This window comes from Heteronotia binoei, chromosome 19 (genome assembly GCF_032191835.1).
Source record: "Heteronotia binoei isolate CCM8104 ecotype False Entrance Well chromosome 19, APGP_CSIRO_Hbin_v1, whole genome shotgun sequence".
Taxonomy (NCBI): domain Eukaryota; kingdom Metazoa; phylum Chordata; class Lepidosauria; order Squamata; family Gekkonidae; genus Heteronotia; species Heteronotia binoei.
In genome coordinates, this window is record NC_083241.1 from 36,242,511 (window position 1) to 36,257,986 (window position 15,476).

A 15,476-nucleotide genomic window follows, 5' to 3' on the forward strand; every position below is an offset into this window, starting at 1 on the left:
GGAAGGGAGGGCGGGAAAGAAGGAAGAAAGGGAGGGAGGGAAGGAGGGAGGGAGGGAGGGAAAGAAGGAAGAAAGGGAGGGAGGGAGGGAAGGAGAGAGGGAGGGAGGAGGGAATGAAGGAAGAAAGGGAGGGAGAGAGAGAGGAAGGGAGGGAAAGAAGGAAGAAAGGGAGGGAGGGAAGGAGAGAGGGAGGGAGGGAGGAGGGAAAGAAGGAAGAAAGGGAGGGAGGGCAGGAGGAAGGGAGGGAGGGAAGGAGAGAGGGAGGGAGGAGGGAATGAAGGAAGAAAGGGAGGGAGGGAGGGAGGGAGAGAGGAAGGGAGGGAAAGAGGGTGGGAGAAAGGAAGGAAGGAAAGGAGGGAGGAAGGAAGGAAGGAGGGAAAGAAGGAAGAAAGGGAGGGAGAGAGGAAGGAAGGGAAGGAGAGAGGGAGGGAGGAGGGAAAGAAGGAAGAAAGGGAGGGAGGGCAGGAGGAAGGGAGGGAGGGAGGGAAGGAGAGAGGGAGGGAGGAGGGAATGAAGGAAGAAAGGGAGGGAGGGAGAGAGGAAGGAGGGAAAGAAGGAAGAAAGGGAGGGAGAGAGGAAGGAAGGGAAGGAGAGAGGGAGGGAGGAGGGAAAGAAGGAAGAAAGGGAGGGAGGGAAGGAGAGAGGGAGGGAGGGAAAGAAGGAAGGAAGAAAGGGAGGGAGGGAGGGAAGGAGAGAGGGAGGGAGGGAGGAGGGAAAGAAGGAAGAAAGGGAGGGAGGGAGGGAGGGAAGGAGAGAGGGAGGGAGGAGGGAATGAAGGAAGAAAGGGAGGGAGGGAGAGAGAGAGAGAGGAAGGGAGGGAAAGAGGGTGGGAGAAAGGAAGGAAGGAAAGGAGGGAGGAAGGAAGGAGGGAAAGAAGGAAGAAAGGGAGGGAGAGAGGAAGGAAGGGAAGGAGAGAGGGAGGGAGGAGGGAAAGAAGGAAGAAAGGGAGGGAGGGAGGGGAAAAAAGGAAGAAAGGGAGGGAGGAAGGGAAGGAGGGAGAGAGGGAGGTAGGAAGGAAGAAAGGGAGGGAGAGAGGTAGGAAGAGAAGGAGGGAGAGAGGGAAGGAGGAAGGGAGAGAAGGAGGGAGGGAGATTGGGAGGGAGGGAGGAGGGAAAGAAGGAAGGAAGGGAAGGAGGGAGAAAGGGAGGGAGGGAGGCAGAGAGGGGCAAGCTGGCAGGAAGGCTCGCCTATTGACTGATTCTTGACTGCAGTCCAAAACAGAGTTACACCCTACTCTATTGAAGTCAGGGGTCAGATTGCTTCGGATTTGCACGGATTTCACTTAGATCGATTCCCAAAGAAAACCAAAGGTGGCCCAACCCAGCGCTCTCGCCCTCGCCCTGTCGAGTTTACTCCCCTGCTTTTTTACTGTGACCGGCTGGCTGCTACTAATTCCAACACTGCTACAGAGAGACCCACCCACTCCCCACCTCTGACGTCAGCCTCGCCCTCCGCATCTCAGGACTCTGGGCGAGTCCCCGAAGTGAGCACAGTTGTGGGGTGTAGCAGAGCCCATCGGGAAGTTCTGGAGGGGATTCCTCCCCTTGCCAGAGGACCCCTTCTTTCTGGACCGCCCCGCCCCGTTTTGCTGCTCAGCCTCCTACTTCCTACTTGGCTCCAAGTCCGACGTTAATGCTGGGAAGGGCCGTGGCTCAGGAGCAGAGCCTCCGCTGGGCATGCAGAAGGTCCCCGGTTCAATCCCCCCCACCTCCAGTTCAAAGGACCAGGCAGGAGGTGATGGGAAAGACCTCTTTGCCTGAGATCCTGCAGGAGAGCCGCTGCCAGCCTGAGTGGACAATACTGACCTCGATGGACCCAGGGTCTGGTTCAGCAGAAGGCAGCTTCTTGCGTCCATGTGTTATAGGGGAGGGGCCGTGGCTCAGAGGCAGAGCATCTGCTTGGCAGGCGGAAGGTCCCAGGTTCAATCCCCGGCATCTCCAGCTGAAAGGTTCAGATCCCAGGTGCTGTGAAAGACCTCTGCTGCCAGCCTGAGTAGACAACATTGCCCTTGATGGGCCCAGCGGTCTGATTTAGAGTGGCAGCCTCATATGTTCATGTATAAGGACACGCCTTCTAGCTGGATCTGAAGAAGTGAGCAGCAAGAAATGACTCCCGAAAGTAGCAAGAAATGCACCAATACGTTGACGCCGGTGGGCGTTAGAGCGGAGACCCTCTGCGGAGGGCGGGGCTGCTAGCCTGGGTTGGGGGAACTGTTGGGAATTTGGGGGCTGCAGCCCGGAGAGGGCGGGGTTTGGGGAGGAGAGGAGAGGGGCTTCAGAGGCGGATCGTGCCTTAAAGACTGAAACGGCCGCCTTCTCTTTCGGGAACGGATCCCTGTCGCCTGGGGAGGAAATCAGTTGCCATTCCGTTGCATTCAGTTGTCTGGAGGTCGGCAACGCTGTGAACCGCGGAAACTGTGTGGCCAGGTTTCCTTTTCGCCCTAAAGGGAAGACTTCTGGGGGATCGTCAACACTGCAAGCCTTGCAATAAACGTCGCCACTCTCTGGGGAGGGGGGGGGGGTAAACCTGCTTAGCCAAAGAGCCACGTAGAATAGACGTCAGATGTTTGAGAGCCCCAAGGAAGGAAGGAAGGAAGGAAGGAAGGAAGGAAGGAAGGAAGGAAGGAAGGAAGGAAGGAAGGAAGGAAGGAAGGAAGGAAGGAAGGAAGGAAGGAAGGAAGGAAGGAAGGAAGGAAGGAAGGAAGGAAGATAGGGGAGAGAGAGGTGAACAGAAAGCAACTTTAAATGCATTCTCCAAGTCACCAGCTGGCTTGGCTAGGAGAAGTGATTTAAAGAGACAAATGCCTTCGCCAAGTCGGCCAATGGGGTGGTGGGGCCTTCGAGAGCCACATAATATGTGCGAAAGAGCCACATGTGGTTTCCTAGCGGCAGTTTGGCCACCTGTGCCTTAGATACTTCCTGCATGCCTTATCTTATGGGAGCACAGTGGACTTCGGAAGGAAGGGAGGGAGGGAGGGAGGGAGGGAGGAAAGAAAGAGAGAGAGAAAGAGAGAGAGAAAGAAAGAGAGAAAGAAAGAAAGAAAGAAAGAAAGAAAGAAAGAAAGAAAGAAAGAAAGAAAGAAAGAAAGAAAGAAAGAAAGAAAGAAAGAAAGAAAGAAAGAAGATAGGGGAGGGAGAGGTGAACAGAAAGCAACTTTAAATCCATTCTCCAAGTCACCGGCTGGCTTGGCTTGGAGAAGTGATTTAAAGAGACGCCTCGTGCAGGCTGGCCGATGGGCTGGGGGCTTCGAGAGCCACCCAATATGTGTGAAAGAGCTCCATGTGGCTCCAGTCCTGAGCTGCAGTTTGCCCCCCCGCACTGCTCTACAGCAACTCCAGGCCCACCTCTACTATAAGTAACCTTTTAAAATAAAATTGGGAAAAAGAGGGTAGAATTACTTGTATTTTGTTTGTTTTTTTAACCCAAGCCGAAAACAGCCCCGAGATGTCTCCGATTTCCCCCCTGCATCTCTGGCGGGCTGGAGAAAAATGCCCAGCGCACCAGCGGTCAAGAGAAGCAAAGTAGAGCATCCAACCATGTCGCTAGTCCCAAACCATTCCTCGCATCGTATTTTAGGCGTGAGAATCATCCAAAACGAGAATCCCTTCTACAAGCGAACAAAGGGCGCTTTCACACGCACTCAGCAACACACTTTCAATTCACTCTCGACGCACTTTGCGGGTGGATTTTACTGCGCGCAATAGCAAATCCTACTTGCAAATAAGTGGATGGAAACTGGATCTTTAGCGTGTCTCAAAGCGTCCAAAGTTCGAGTCCGGAAGGGGGGCACCTTTAAGACCAACGAAGCTTTAGTCTGGGCATAATAAGCTTTCGTGTGCATGCAAGAAGTGCGCGTGCACAGGAGAGCTTATAACCCAGAATAAAACTTTTGTGGGTCTTAAAGGTGCCCCCCGGACTCCGAATTCGCTCTCCTCGCTTCACACCAGTACGGCTGCCCGTCTGAATCGACCTTCTCCGGTTGGCACTGAAAATGCCATTTAAAAAATAAATAAAATAAAAGCATTCCCCCACAAACAAAATGACTGTTGGGAGGGCGGGGGGGGGAGGGCTCGGTGTCAATATGAACACCTTTCTTCTCCCCCCAAGTGTGCATGCACACGAAAGCTCCCATTCGGAATAAAACTCCGTTGGTCTTAAAGGTGCTAACTGGACTCCGACTTTGCTCTACTTTCTTCCGAAGAAGGCAATGCGCTAAGGCAGGAGAAAGCCCGGGGAGACGCCGTTCTCCAGTTCGCCTGGGTCGCTTCCCACGGGGAAGAGAAACAAACAGAACCTCTAGCCAATTCAGGGCGGGTTTCGCTCCCCCCCCCGCCCCCCTTGGTACCGGAGCCTACAACGTGACAAGCGGTTGAAGGTGAACCTTTTCCATCGGAGGTTTTCTTGCGAAGAAGACGACGACAACGACGGCGCTGGATTTTTATCCCGCCCTCCGCTCTGGATCTCAGAGGCCGCGATCACATAGCCTTCAAGAATGCACTTTCAATCCACTTTCGATGCGCTCTCCAAATGGATCTTTGCCAGTTCGCACGGTACAATCCAGTCGGGAAGGGCACTGGAGGTGGATGGAAGTGCATTATTTGGTGTGTGGGATTGCAGCTAGAGAATCTCAGAGCGGCTCACAATCTCCTTTTATCATCTTCCCCCGACAACAGACACCCTGTGAGGTACGTGGGGCTGAGAGAGCTCTCCCAGAAGCTGCCCTTTCAAGGACAGCTCTGCGAGAGCTATGGCTGACCCAAGGCCATTCCAGCAGCTGCAGGTGGAGGAGTGGGGAAGCAAACCCGGTTCTCCCAGGTAAGAGTCCGCACACTTAATCACCACACCAAACGCCAGATTCTCTAGTTTGAATGTTAAACAAGCAGAGCCGGAGGGGAGGGGCGGAGGTGGAGTGGAGGATTTCTCAAAAGCAGACAGATTTTCTCTGCAAGATCAGGAAAAAATAAAAATAAAACATCAGAGCTTCCCTCCTGCATCTTTTGGGGGCAATTCAAGGCTGCGAGGCTATGCACAGCGGCTTAGGAATTACTACACAGTTACTATGCGAAGTTACTTGGGAGCCAAGTTCTCATCGACTAAAGTAGGAATTACTGCTGCTGGACAACTATACATAGGATCGGTCCGCGCGGCTGGCTGGCTGCCTAGGCTTCTGCGCCCAGTATCAAGTCCCTACACAGAGAAAGCCCCTTTCAGTGCCAGAGAAGGCGCAGGGCCGGATCCGACCGAATATCCCACTCAAACTAGGGCAGCCACGGGCACACATAGAAAATGTACACCCATCTAGACATTTTAGAAAAAACAACAACAACAACAATAATAGCAGCAGCAGCAACAATAACCATTCTTATTCTAATTAATAATAGTAATAGTGATGATGATGACGATGATGGAGGAGGAGAGAAGAAGGAAGAAGGAGGAGGAGAAGGAGGAGGAGAAAAGAAGGAGAAGGAGAGAAGAAGGAAGGAGAAGGAGGAGAAAAAAAGGAAGGAGGAGAAAGAGGAGGAGAAGGAGAAAAGAAGGAAAAGAATGGAGAAGGAGAGAAGAAGGAAGAAGAAGGAGGAGAAATTTAAAAAAAAAATGTAAAATTGCTTGGCTCAGCAAGAATCCTGCGAAGATCCATCTGCACTTCCAACACAACACCGGGCAAATATCTGACTGTGACCCTTATCAGCACCACCACAATTCCTAGTTCCCTCCTTTACGGACCCTTTGGAGGGCAACACATTCCCCTCCCAATAAACTGCTCTTTTGCATTCCTGAGGCATGCCAGGCACGAGATCAGATGCATGTCTCCAAGGAGAGTCCCCGCGGGGAGCCGGTCTCGCCGCTGGGAAGCCGCGTCTGCCCAGCCCTCCGCTGCCCGGGGGTCTCCTCCGGGGGGAGCCTTTGGAGAAACCGGGGAGGGGGGCTGCCCCCACCCGTCACCTTTCACCCGGCTCCCCCACGTCCAGCGTTCCATTGTTCGCTCTCGGCCAATCAGCTCTCGCCTTCTCCCCGGCCGCCAATCGTCTCTGGGGGCTGCTCGGTGACATCACCGCTCCGGGGCCCCCCCTCTTTTTTTCCCAGGGACTCGGTGGGCGGTGCCTGGCGCACTGACGTCATGCTGCGTGTGGGACAGGACCGCCTCCCCTTCTCAACTGCTCCCAGAGAATCTGGTTAGTTGGGCAACAGAAGGCGGTGGGGTCGGGGACTGGTTTGATGCCTCCCCCCTTCTTTTCCGCGCCGCCAGACTTGTGTGCCCCCCTCTTTTCTGCATGGTGGATATTATTTTTGCGCATCCTTTCCTGGGGGCTATGGGGGATCATTCCAAAAGTAAGTGCATCTTGTCCTCTTTTCCGCCAACGAGCCGTGATTCTCTGGTTTGAATGTTATCTGCAAAGACGGGGTTGCATTGGACTGTGGTTTGGTTGGAGTTTTCGCTTCTTTGGGAACCAGAGAAAGTGGAATCTCTTTGGGGGGAAATAAATGCAGGCAAGTGAGGCTAAACAGGGGTTCTCCTGCCGCAGTCGCTTCGCTTTTGATTTGCGTTTTTTTAAAAAGAGATCTCAATAATATTGCGGCATTTTCTGGGTTCTTATATGGGGTTGCTTATTGGGGGGGGTTCTTTCTCTATCTCTATCATCTCTTTCTGGACAGTGAATTAAAAACCTACAAAGAGAGGAGAAAGGACTTATCATTACTACAACGTTCTTATTTGGACACAGGAATTCTACCCGTCAGAATCTGGCCATTTTGGCTCTAGCGATTTTGACAATCTGCTTTTTCTGCAGTGTAATCCAGGCGGCCGGGAGGAGAGATCATCTTGAAAACTGCCCAAATGCGAGATTTGCAGTTAATTCCCACCCCTCCCTAGTAATGGGGGCCGATTGCTTTTTGGGGTATCAAGAGGGAATAAAATGGTGTGTGTGTGTGTGTGTGTGGGGAGCTTGGCTTGATTCGTGGGGTCCCCCTGTCCTATTTCCCACCATGCGTTGTTTGGGAGGGGGGGGGTTCTTTTTGGAGAGAAATCCTGCGGAGAGTGTTTCGGTCCCTTCTTAGTGTCCTTTGCTCGTTTCCTTCCCCCCCTCCCCCTCCCCCGGTAGAGAAACCCGGGATTGCCATGTGCGTGGGCTGCGGGAGCGAAATCCACGACCAGTACATCCTGAAGGTTTCCCCGGACCTGGAGTGGCACGCGGCGTGCCTGAAATGCGCGGATTGTAGCCAGTACTTGGACGAGAACTGCACTTGCTTCGTGCGCGATGGCAAAACCTATTGCAAAAGGGATTATATCAGGTGATGTGCCCCCCCCCGCCTCTCTCTCTCTCTCTCTGTCTCCCTCTCCATCCCATTCCCTAACAGAAAGGCTGTGATCACACATGCTAAATAAAGTGGTTTCGATCCAGTTTAAATGCACTTTCAAACTGGATCTTGCCAGTTCACGTCAGTAAAATCCAGCTGGAAAGTACATTGAAAGTGGATCGAAACGGCATTATTTAGCATGTGCGATCACAGCCAGAGAATCCCAAGCAAGACAAGCAAAAGGGCTGGAACCGTCTCTCCTCACCCCCCCCCCCCTTTTCATTTTCGTTTTCATCTGCAAACGAAACGAAATCAAACTTTTTTTTTTTTTCCTCGAAGTGCAGGGGGCGGGTGGGCGGGATATCAAGGGTGGGATGGCTTCCTTGCTCTTTGAACTCCCGGCGACCGGAAGTCCCGAAAAAATCTCCCAGTGGATCCTGAGAACCGACAACCCCTCTGGTTGTTGAGTCTCCCGGGAAAGAGGCTGTATCGGAATTTCTCTAGCTCTGAGAGGCAGGGAACGAAACCATTCGTCCCTGGCTCTGTTTTCTCGGAAGTAAACCCTTGTGGGTGTCGGAGCGGCTTCCAATGGTGTGCAGATTCTGGCCCCCGCCTCCGTAGACCTCAAGAATATTTCCTCCTTTTTTTTATCCTTCTCGCTGCAACTGACCCGCATTTGGAACAGTTGCTGGGAATGGGCTTTTTCGATTGCTATCCGGTGGGATTCCCTTCCGAGTAAACCTACAGTATACGAAACCATACTATTACTAGATCCAGGTGGGCAGCCGTCTTGGTCTGATGCAGTAGAACGAAGCAAAAGCCCAGTAGCATCTTTAAGACCAACAAAGTTTTATTCAGGATGTAAGCTTTCGTGTGCATGCACACTTCTCGTCTGAAGAAGGGTGCATGCACACGAAAGCTTACATTTCATAATATTACCGACGAAGGTAGTTTTGACTCTCGAAAGCTCATACACCCTAAAACTCCTATGGTTGCTAAGATGTTGCCGGCTATCATATAGCAGTACATGTTATACTGTACTGTAATGTAAGATAAGGGAATATTATTCGTGAAATACTGTACTGCAAGGTACGAAACGCATTCTCATAATGGATAACAACATATAGGAGGTTTATTTAGACACTGACCCACGTTGAGAATAAGAAACGAGAACGGCGTTCCCATTGAAATCCGGTGAGGTTCGCCTCCGAGTGAACCTACGAACGCTATACCATAATAATACTGGCGAGGGGAGCTTTGAGTCTCGGAAGCTGACACCCTGGAACTCTTGTGGCTCTCTAAGGCGCTGCTGGTCTCGAATCTGATAAGAATAATTCTGTACATACTATACTGTGTTGTAGTATCAGATAGGAAAATATTATTCGTATAACGATACCCTGCTGTAAAGCACGAAGATATTAGTCACATATAGGGCGTTTAAATTATCCGTTGCATCCTTGTTCCCTCTCCGGGCACACGAAGCTCCTACTCGGGTGGCGTCGCTGGGCCTAGTAGGAGTCTGGCCTGCCGTCCGTGCCGTCCTCAGAGCGATTCTCAAATAGCAACGCATTCGCATGCTGTTCGCCCACGATTCTCGAATAGCAATGCGTTCTGCTGTTGTCTCCCCCCCCCCCATGATTCTCGAATAACAATGCATTCGCAGGCTCTTAGCCCACGATTCTCGAATAGCAACGCAATCGTTTGCTGTCCCTCCATGCGAGGGAATTCCGGATTAAAGGCGCACTCTGCAGCCAAGGGGGTGGGTCTCTGCCCCGGGAGCGTGCAGTGGGGAGGCCTTATGGGGCTGGGGGGTTGCCTGCCGGGCTCTAACGGCTCTGTCCCCTCTCTACCGCCCGCAGGCTCTTCGGGGTGAAATGCGCCAAGTGCGCGGCCGGCTTCAGCAGCAGCGACCTAGTGATGCGCGCCCGCGACCACGTCTACCACCTGGAGTGCTTCCGCTGCTCGGTGTGCAGCCGCCAGCTCCTGCCCGGCGACGAGTTCTCGCTGCGGGACCACGAGCTCCTCTGCCGCGCCGACCACAGCCTCCTCCTCGACCGCGCCGCCGCCGACAGCCCCCCGCGCAGCCCCGGACACCTCCCCGCCGCCCGCCAGGGCCTCCAGCTGGCAGGTAGGCCAGACCCGCCGGGGAGGGAGGGGTGGGAGGAGGCAGCAGGCAGGACTCGGCCCCGAGGAGCCTCCATTGATCCCCGGAAGGCCAGGCAAGGAACCCCCTCCTCTGTCTCTCTCTGCCTGACTGTCTCGCTTTCGCTCGCTCGCTTTCTTTCCCTCTTTCCCTCGCTCTCTTTTCTATTTCTCTCTTTCTCGGTTTTCTCTTTTCTTTCTTTCTTTCTTTCTTTCTTTCTTTCTTTCTTTCTTTCTTTCTTTCTTTCTTTCTTTCTTTCTTTCTTTCTTTCTTTCTTTCTTTTTCTCAGTTTTCTTTTTTTCTCTTCTCTTTTTCTCTCCCTTTCTCTCGCTCTCTTTTCTCTTTTTCTCTTTCTCTGTTTTTTTCTCTTCTCTTCTCTCTCTCGTCTCTCTCGTCTCTTTCTTCTCTCTTTTCTCTTTTTTGGTTTTCTTTTTTCTCTTCGCTTTCTTTCTCTCTCTCTCTCTTCCTTCTCGCTCTCCCTCTCCCCTCTTCTTCCTCCCCCCCTCCCAGACTGGACTTGTCCCCAGGCCCCTTGAGGGCCGCCCTGTCCCTTCTGCTTTTGCAGCGACGATCCCGGGACTCTGGAGGGCGGGGGGGGGGGGCAGAGAGAGCTGGAGAGAGACGCGGGGTCCGGGCTTTTGAAGCTCTCCAGAGCCGCTGGGCCTGGGAGGCCTCGCTCCTCCCGCTCTCCCTTCTTCGCCTTCTGCTCAGGCGTCCTCCCCGCTCCCCACTTTCGGCGCTGGGAGGTCTTTTGCAGAAGCCCGAGGGGAGAGGGAGAGAAGGCGGCGGAGAGATCGGGAAAGACCCCCGAGGAGGGCGCAGAGTTGGGTCTCCGTCTTCCAGGGGAGAATCAGCCTCCTCCCCCTCCGAGACCCTTCTATCTCCCCCGCCCCCCTTCCGCCAGCTCCGCTTAATTTGAAAGAATTGATATCTGAACATTTTAAACCCGCCTTTTTCCAAGGGAAAACTCCAGGCCAGGTTCTGCCCCAGCGCCCCTCTCTTTCCTCCAGGTCCACAGAGTAAAAGCGCGAGAAATCCAGGAAGAGGGACTTGGGGGGGAGGGAGTGTCTTAGACCTTCTGCTTCGGCTGCAGCCACAGAGGATCCAGAAAGGGGGGGGCAGTCCCCAAAAGACAGGGAGAGAGCTACAGATCCCGGGAAGGGAGAGAAAGAAAGGTTCTCCTTAGCTGCTTTCTCTGGATCTCCAGAGGCAGCCCACGCTCCCAAGGCAAGGGAACCGGAGGGGCTCCAGATCGAACCCTGCCTTCTCGGAAGGCTAGCGGAGCCGTGTCGCCCCTCCGCAGGCTCCGGGCTGGATCTGCACCCCCCCCCCCCCCCCAGGCCGAGGCGAAAGCCCCAGGATCTGTAGCCAGACTCGTCTCGGTGGGCCGGAGCTCCCCAGCCAGGCAAAGGAGGCGCCCGCCTCGCGACTCTTGTCCTGCACTGACGTCTCCGCTGTCTTGCTCAGGATGGCGCCCTGCGCGCCTTTACGCTTGAATCCAGGGCTCCTCTTCTGTCGTTCCCGAGGGAAGAAAGGCCGTCTCCCCCAGCCCCTGTCCAGTCCGGGATTCGGGGTCAAACGGTTCCGGGGCAGAGGGTCGAATCTGTCATTTCCCTCCCTCTTCTCTCAGTCCCGCCATTCTGGCAAGTTCTTCCCAGAGCAGAAGGAAAAGACGGCCTGATTCTTCTCTTCCCTTTGGCCTGCGTGCCAAAGACAGGAACCTGACTGGATTTTTTTGGCCCAGGCACTCCTACACAACCTCTCCTTCCTTCCCTCAAACGAACCCCCCCCCCCTCCTTTCATTCTCAGCTTAATGGCAGCCCCCCCCCCCCATCGCCCTCCTTGAAGAGGCAGTCACCGCCTTGGAAACAGCTTTAGCTCCGGACAGCTCGCCTGGATATTTTAACCTCCCTTTAAAAAAGGGAAACGCTCCCTTCCACCCAGACAGCTCGATCCGATAGCTGTTGGTTCAGCTTTTTCTTCTTCGACGGGCTTCGGACACACTTCATTTCTCTACACAAGCGCAGGTTGCTTACTTGGAAGTAAGAAAGGGGGGGGGGGGACTTAGTTCTCAGGAAACCTGCCTAGAAACGAGTAGGACTGAGATTGTTATGAAGTAGAAGTCTTCCTTCCTTCCTTCCTTCCTTCCTTCCTTCCTTCCTTCCTTCCTTCCTTCCTTCCTTCCTTCCTTCCTTCCTTCCTCCCTCCCTCCCTCCCTCCCGGGCCTCTCCTTTTCAACAGCACCCCGGTGTTTCCTTAGCAAACGCGGGCGTTGGGAATGTCGTGGCGGCGGCGAGGCCTTTTTGGAGCCGTGGGCCCTCGGCTTCCGGCGCTCCTCTCTCTGGCCCTGGGGCTATTTCGTTTGTGGGAGGGCTTCTCGAGGTGGATGAGATCTGGTCGGGGACACCAGAGGCGGATCCGGCTCCCATTCACCGTTGGTTTTATTTTATTTTTATTTTTTTAAAGAGAGTTCTTTAGACATTCAAGCGATTTTTAAAACGCATTTCGCCGGCTGGGTGGCCATCGGGCCGCTTCCATGGTTTTTGGTGGCAGTTTAGAGACCTGATTTTTGTTGTTGTGTTGTTTTGTTGTGTTTTTTTTTTGGGGGGGGGGGCAGCCTGATCGATATTCGGTCTTCATCGTTTCATTTATCCACGCGTTTATTTCATTCTGGGTCGCCACGGTTCCCGCGCGGAGCCCAGAAGCGAGGTCACTCGCCCTTTGCGCTTTTCTCCCCGGCGCTTCGGTGGCGATTCTTTGGGGGCAGCCGCGGGGCCGACGAAGAGGGTGTGGAAAGGACCCGGTTGCGATTAGGAACCCCCCCCCCCCTCGCTTCCCCTTAATTTCCCTGCTCTTTCCTGAGCAAGTTAGCCCGGCCGTGGCGCAAGACCCAGAAAGAATCCAACCGCTAATCTCCACCCCCCCCCCCAAAATCTTTTAAACCCCCCACTGCCAACCCGCCCCCCCCCCCCAGGGGAGAGAAACCCTCCCCAGTCTGCCTAACCCGCGGCCTGGTTTTCGGGGAGAGCTTTCCCCGGTCTCCTGCAGGATGCGGCCCCCTCCTTCCTCCTGGGACCCGCAGCTCTCCAAAGCGGCTTCGCTCCCTCCCGGAATTACGCGGGGCGTTTTTGCGCAGCTGGGAGATGCAGGCTGGCTGGCTGGCTGGCTGGGAGAACTCCGCCGCTGGAAACCTGCCGCCTGCCTCCGTCTTCTTCTGTTCCGGTGCTGGGGAGGGACAACAGACCCCCTTCCAAGAACCTGAAGTCAGACTGAGAATCAACGTGAGAGCAATTTCATCGCCTAATTCAGGTAGCTCTCCGGATGTTTTTTTTTGCCTACAACTCCCATCAGCCCCAACCATTGGCCATGCTGGCTGAGGCTGATGGGAGTTGTAGGCAAATAAACATCTGGAGAGCTACCGTTGGCCACCCCTGGTTGGTTACCTTCCTATACCCCTTTTCCTTAAAAAGAAGAAGAAGCCCCAAGCCCTTCTACAATAATTCATAAAATAATCACCAGAACTTTTTTTTAGCAGGCACTCCTTTGCATATTACGCCACACCCCTCTCATGTAGCCAATCCCCCAAGAGCTTACAGGGCTTTGAGTACAGGGCCTAGTGTAAGCTCCAGGAGGACTGGCTACACGCAGCGCGGGGGGGGGGGGGTGGCTAATAGGCAAAGGAGTTCCTGCCACAAAGAAAGCCCTGATGATAACGTACCCGCGTAGCTTAATAAGAGGCACAGAAGTCCCAGTTTCCTTCGTTTTTAAAATAAACATTTTTGGCTCCTTCCTCTGCCTGGTTTAAACGCTTCTCTCTGGGATTCGCTTGAGGAGAGCTATTTAGGTTCTCATTCGAATATCAGAAAGAGCCCTGCTGGATCAGACCAGTGGTCCATGTAGTCCAGCCTCCTGTCTCACACAGGGGCCAGTACTTCCTCTGGAGGGCCAACAACAGGGCACAGAGGCCGAGGCCTTCATGATAATATTAGAAGAGTCCTGCTGGATCAGAGCAGTGGTCCATCTAGTCCTGCATCCTGTCTCACACAGGGGCCATCCGGTTCCTCTGGAGGGCCAAGGACAGGGCAGAGAAGCCTTCATAAGAATACCAGAAGAGCCCTGTTGGATCACACCAGGGGTCCATCTCGTCCAGCCTCCTGTCTTACCCAGGGGCCAAGCGGAGGCCCAACAACAGGGCAGAGAGGCTGAGGCCTTCCCCTGATGCGGGTCTCTCGGCTCTGGGACTCAGAGGATCAGCGCCTCGGAACGCGGAGGTTCCCTCCAGTCACCAGGGCTAGGCAAGAGCCATTGAAATCGTCCATGGATCTTCGAAAGTGGTTTATTCCTGTGGCCACCGCTACACCCCTCCGGTAGCGAAATCCACACGCAGGGGTGGCCAACGGTAGCTCTCCGGATGTTTTTTTTTTGCCTACAACTCCCATCAGCCCCAGCCATTGGCCATGCTGGCTGGGGCTGATGGGAGTTGTAGGCAAAAAAAAAATCCGGAGAGCTACCGTTGGCCACCCCTGCCTGGAATCACTCTCTGTGCAAAGTAGTATTTCCTTGAACCTCCTGCCCGTCAGCTTCCTTGGATGCCATCCAGTTCTAATCTTTTGGGAGAGGGAGAGGAAGGTCTCTTGATCAATTCTCTCCGCTCCAGGCATAATGTTATAAACGTCTATCATGCCACACACACACCCCTGAGTCATCTCTTTCCTGTCCTAAAAAAGCCCCAGCCTCTTTAGCCTGTCCTCCTAGGGCACGCGCGCCAGCCCCCAAGATACCTTCCTCTGTACTTTTCCCTAGCTCTGACTGCAATGCCCTTTTGGAGACGGGGGAACCAGAACTGCAGGGGTGTTCCAAACGAGGCCGCGCCGTGCAGCTCTGTCGGGGCATTGCAGTCGGCCGTCTCATTCTTAGCCCTAGCCACGTAGCTTAATCAGAGACACAGAAGTCCCAGTTTCAGTAAGGAAATACCTTTTGAAACATTTGTTTAAGAGTAACTTAAAAAAAAAACCCATTTGTACAGTACCGTCTGTGTGTTTTAAACGCTTCGCGCTAGGATTTTATTTTTTTATTTTTTGGCGGGGTCTGTTTAGGGGGAAGGCCCTGGATGTTTTGGTTTTCACAAAGCAGGATGGCAGTCCTTGCTCTCGGGGCGTCTGGAGCCAAGAGAGGGCCTCTGAGCATGTGCAGGGGGCAGGCTCTGCCCTCGGGGGCTGAAAGTGCGTTCTGCGGGAGAGGGGGGGGGGGTTCCCGGGGGAAGCCACGCCCCGCCTCCTGATCATCCTCCTTCTTCCCCTCCAGGCTCGGTACATGGGGGGCGGGCTTCCCAGGGGAGGGGAGCCCATCCCCTCAAATCCTGATCACCCTTCCTCTACCCCTTCAGACGGGGAGAACGGGGGCTTCCTAAGGGAGGGGCGACCCCCACGTCCTGCTCACCCTCCACCCCTCCAGACTGGGGGGGGGGGGGCTGAAACGTGGGGGGCTTCCTAGGGGAGGGGCGACCCCCAAGTCCTGCTCACCCTCCACCCCTCCAGACTGGGGGGGCTGAAACGTGGGGGGCTTCCTAGGGGAGGGGCAACCCCCAAGTCCTGCTCACCCTCCACCCCTCCAGACTGGGGGGGGGGGGGTGAAACGTGGGGGGCTTCCTAGGGGAGGGGCGACCCCCAAGTCCTGCTCACCCTCCACCCCTCCAGACTGGGGGGGGGGGCTGAAACGTGGGGGGCTTCCTAGGGGAGGGGCGACCCCCAAGTCCTGCTCACCCTCCACCCCTCCAGACTGGGGGGGGGCTGAAACGTGGGGGGCTTCCTAGGGGAGGGGCAACCCCCAAGTCCTGCTCACCCTCCACCCCTCCAGACTGGGGGGGGGGGCTGAAACGTGGAGGGCTTCCTAGGGGAGGGGCGACCCCCAAGTCCTGCTCACCCTCCACCCCTCCAGACTGGGGGGGGGCTGAAACGTGGGGGGCTTCCTAGGGGAGGGGCGACCCCCAAGTCCTGCTCACCCTCCACCCCTCCAGACTGGGGGGAGGGGCTGAAAC

The 15,476-nt window shown here is 54.8% G+C and overlaps 1 protein-coding gene across 2 annotated transcripts in view; it reads left to right on the forward strand.

Moving 5' to 3' along the window:
- The first annotated feature begins 6,202 nt into the window (after positions 1 to 6,202).
- Positions 6,203 to 15,476, forward strand: part of ISL2 (ISL LIM homeobox 2) — a 61,531-nt gene continuing 52,257 nt past the window's right edge. For both annotated transcript variants that reach the window (XM_060259944.1, XM_060259945.1), the window contains exons 1-3: positions 6,203 to 6,330; positions 7,101 to 7,290; positions 9,156 to 9,424. In XM_060259944.1, coding sequence (XP_060115927.1) covers positions 6,273 to 6,330; positions 7,101 to 7,290; positions 9,156 to 9,424 — 517 coding nt within the window. In that variant the 5' untranslated portion in view covers positions 6,203 to 6,272. The remainder of the gene's footprint in view (positions 6,331 to 7,100; positions 7,291 to 9,155; positions 9,425 to 15,476) is intronic.